Source organism: Bactrocera latifrons, unplaced genomic scaffold (assembly GCF_001853355.1).
Source record: "Bactrocera latifrons isolate USDA-ARS-PBARC rearing strain unplaced genomic scaffold, ASM185335v1 scaffold_1377, whole genome shotgun sequence".
Lineage (NCBI taxonomy): Eukaryota > Metazoa > Arthropoda > Insecta > Diptera > Tephritidae > Bactrocera > Bactrocera latifrons.
In genome coordinates, this window is record NW_017534827.1 from 16199 (window position 1) to 19991 (window position 3793).

The 3793-nt window shown below is 32.5% G+C and overlaps 1 protein-coding gene across 1 annotated transcript in view; it reads right to left on the reverse strand.

The window, feature by feature from the left end:
• The window catches only part of LOC108965241 (lachesin-like), a gene marked incomplete at its 3' end in the record, with an annotated part of 9160 nt that extends 6723 nt beyond the window's left edge, over positions 1–2437 (reverse strand). The window contains exons 1-2 of the mRNA XM_018927506.1: positions 2362–2437; positions 2139–2297 (exon numbers count right to left, since the gene is read on the reverse strand). Coding sequence (XP_018783051.1) covers positions 2139–2297; positions 2362–2437 — 235 coding nt within the window. The remainder of the gene's footprint in view (positions 1–2138; positions 2298–2361) is intronic.
• Between the last annotated feature and the right edge of the window lie 1356 nt (positions 2438–3793).

Below are 3793 nucleotides of genomic sequence, written 5' to 3' on the forward strand. Positions count from 1 at the left end.
TTCAACTAAAACTAAAATTCATGTTGTTTGCAATCACAATGTATGAAGACTAATTACTATGCAATTCCGGAGCGTACTATTGCAAAATTTACATCATAAAATCTGCATCCAATCAAAATGTAAAGCCATTTTGCTAATGGCGTTGATAGTTTTCTTGTTTCTACATCCCTGATTTAAAAATAGTTGAAGTCATTTCATTATTACTCATRTCCCTTTCATTGGTACACAAATTACTTAGTTTTTGCCATAACATTTCAGTCACATGGTTTACATGGGGAAATCATTGAAAATACTCGCAATTACGAGCAGAATACAATGAATTTATCAAAAACGATTGTGCTGTGGAAATTTTAGATGTGTGAGTGTAAATGCTAAGTTAAACATACCTGCATAGTTTTGAGATAAGTAGCTTCTTCATTTCGTCGAATTTTGTTGTAATGTGCAGTTTCATAATGTTCAAATTTCAGGGACCACTTGTAGGGTTATAAAAAATTTACAGTAGACACGGTAATGTTGTTCATTCGGAAATTGTAATTAAATTCCCCGGGTAAATGATATTTCAAAAAAATGTATTTTGCTAAGKTGGACTGTCCTTAACTGCAGACTATGACAAATATGAGATATGAAAGATCTTATGTCGAACAATTTATTAGAGCATTGCGATTTTTACAATGAATGGAGTTATATAACAAAGGATTTATCTCAAGTTTTGCATTTCTAACAAAAYTTCGTGTACGGAATCGAATTCACTATTAGCAAAAATACAATCCTACGAAGCCTTCAAGGARGGTCGAGAGATTTTTGAAGATATGCCTCGTTCTCGACGAACTTCGACCTCTTCAACTCATGAAAGTAATAAAAAAGTGAAAGATATCGTACTTGAAACACGTCCGTTAAATTTTGGAGAGATGAAAAGAAGGCTCGACTTCCCAGGCAATTCTATCAGAATGATTTTGGAGGATATGAATCACGTTCTTACTCGACTCGTTTCGATAATGCTGTTTTCAAAAGAAGTACCGTACATTACGCTTCAAAAGAATATAGTATAGTGAACGAAGTTATACCAAATTTTGAAATATTTCTAAAGCAAGTATTTTAGACTTGTGAATTAATAAAAAAATCATAATAGGCTTAACTTTATTATTGAATTTTGAAGTTAAGACAAAACCATCTAAATTTTAATATTACGACACTAAAACAAATATAACTTTAAATATAATTTAAATTTTGAAAAACTCTTTATGTAGAATTCTAGACTTTTGGGATATGAAAACTAAATTTAATTTTATTTTGAGACTAGTATACCACTTTAATCTACCAGTTGTAAATAGTCAAAATTAAATATGTTGTTATTGTCTCTGAGAACGAGTAAAGTAAAAATAGAATTTACATGATGGCACCCCTTTAACCACTTTTTTTTTTAATGCCAAAAACCATGTAATTTAAACCTAGTGTCAGCGAAATGAAAAAAGCAGAAATTTTTGCTAATTTAAATATGAAATCTGCTTTGTAATCCAATGACAAGTTGACATTTATAACTTTGGATTTCGATGAGCAATTTTTTTTTACCGCATTTTCATTTAAAAAAACTTTATCTAATGTGTTCAAATAAAATTTTAACTATTGTTGTTGTTTTTTCACTTTCAATTTTATGCTCTTCAATGTTTGATATCGAAATCACTTTCAGCATTCGCTCAAATTAGTTGTTAATCCAACTTGGTATCCCACACTATTAATCTATTAATGTCTATTTGAATTTTGGAAAAAGTAGATCTTATTATACATATATGTATGCATATCTATGTTCTATAAGTGGGATATCGATTTTAACAAGCTTCTCTCGAGGTGAATTTTTTCTTCAGACTAGACAGAAACAGGCTGTAACTACCAAACCTGGATTACAGGGTTAATACATAGAAATCTCCGCTTTTAGAGCATCTGAAGAGTCAACAACAAGAAGTAAAATTACAAGAGCTACGCTACCATGAGCAAAAATAGTATTTTTATTTTAAAATTCTTAAGGTTCCCCTTCAAAAGCATTGTTTTACAGACATTAAAGCGACGATCCCAATAAGCGTATTATCAAAAGATTAGTCAGAAATATATTTACAAAAAAAATATTCATATTCCTTACTCACCTTCGGTATTGTTATGTAGTGGTATGGGTTCGCCTCCTTCACGTCGCCATGTTATGGTAGGTGTTGGTGAACCAACTGCTGCACATTTCAGCGTTACATTCGCCCCCTCTTGCATCACTATATCCGTGCTGGTGGGATAATCAAGGATATCGGGTGGAACTGTGTTCGCGAAAAGCGAATACCGTAACAACACCGAAACAAATAAAGTATTAATGGACCAAGCAGTCAGAATTGTAATGTTGATGTTTTATTGTATAGCGTTGCATGTTGTCCAGTGAAGTCACCATGGTCGACGACATCATGATACAACATATGATTTAGACATGTCACGTGATTTTTATGAAGCACCAGCAGCAACAGCAGCGTTGAAATATTGTTTTTAGTCAGCGACAGCGAAAGTTGAAATTATTTCCAGTTTGCGTTTGTTATTATTGTGTTAGATAGAATAGCAGGAAAATTTTAATGACATTCGGATTTTCCACATAGACAGCAACCATCGTTTCATATATTCGTTGAGTGTTGTTTTTTGCATACGGAAAAAGCAAGAATTTTGCAATTTAAAAGAAGAAGAGAAAGGAATAAACGTTTTGTTTGTGAAATATTATATATAAATATGGTTAACATATATCTAAATTCTGTTCTTACTTAGTAAATACTGTGTTAACGTTGTCAACAATCTGGCAACATCGCTATCGTTAATAGTTACTTCTCGAGACTTTTTAGTCGAGGTTCTGAGTTGATAGTCACATATTTCTGAAATGGGAAAATCGGACCACAACCCTATCTACTTCTCACGTTATGCATTTTAGTTACATCGAAGTATTTCCTTGTCTTTGCAGATTATAAATGAAGCACATGTATAGTTATGGAAAATTCCTTAATGAAATAGCAGCTCTGAGGTAAGCCTGTAAAAATTGTCGAAATTGGAGTCTAATTCTTCAAGCCTCCAGATACCGATTGTGTGAACATTAGTGTATTTTCCTGAAATGTTATATATAGTACGTTAGTGAAGGTGCAAAATGTGGGACAAAAATGGCTGAAACAAGGTGGTAGTCGAAAAGTCTTTTCGCCCGAAACGGTGAGCAATGACACAATATACTTGTTTCGTAAGGAAACTTTGCTTTTATTAACACTACTTACAACATTGTTGGTTTCAACTATTTCAAAACCGATAGGAGGTAAGACATAAATTAGTAGAGCAAGCGTGTGTAGATTTGCAGCCCCTCGATACGTAGAACATGTGAAAAACATGGCGATAGATTAAAAGACTTGAACATGACATACGAGGCGTATACGTAACTTTTGAATGTATACAAAATATCACGCGCGTTTTTGAGAGAATCGCCTGCAAAAAATCGACTAAAACCAATAAACGCTAATTGACAGTTGATACAAGACAAAAAAATAATTCGAAAAAATTAAAGAAAAATAACTCGAAACTAAGCACTTCTTCTCCTGTACGACGACACTAAAAAATTAATTACTGAAACATCAAAAACCAAAAAAAAATGTTGGCACTCAAAGAGTTCTTTGAGGCTATCATTTGAACTATTTTGATGCCAACGTGTACCTAAATGTCATCGAAAATCTCTTAACAATCCCCATAATAAGAGATAACTGTTCCGTAAACTAATAGTTAGTTAAAAGTTTTACCT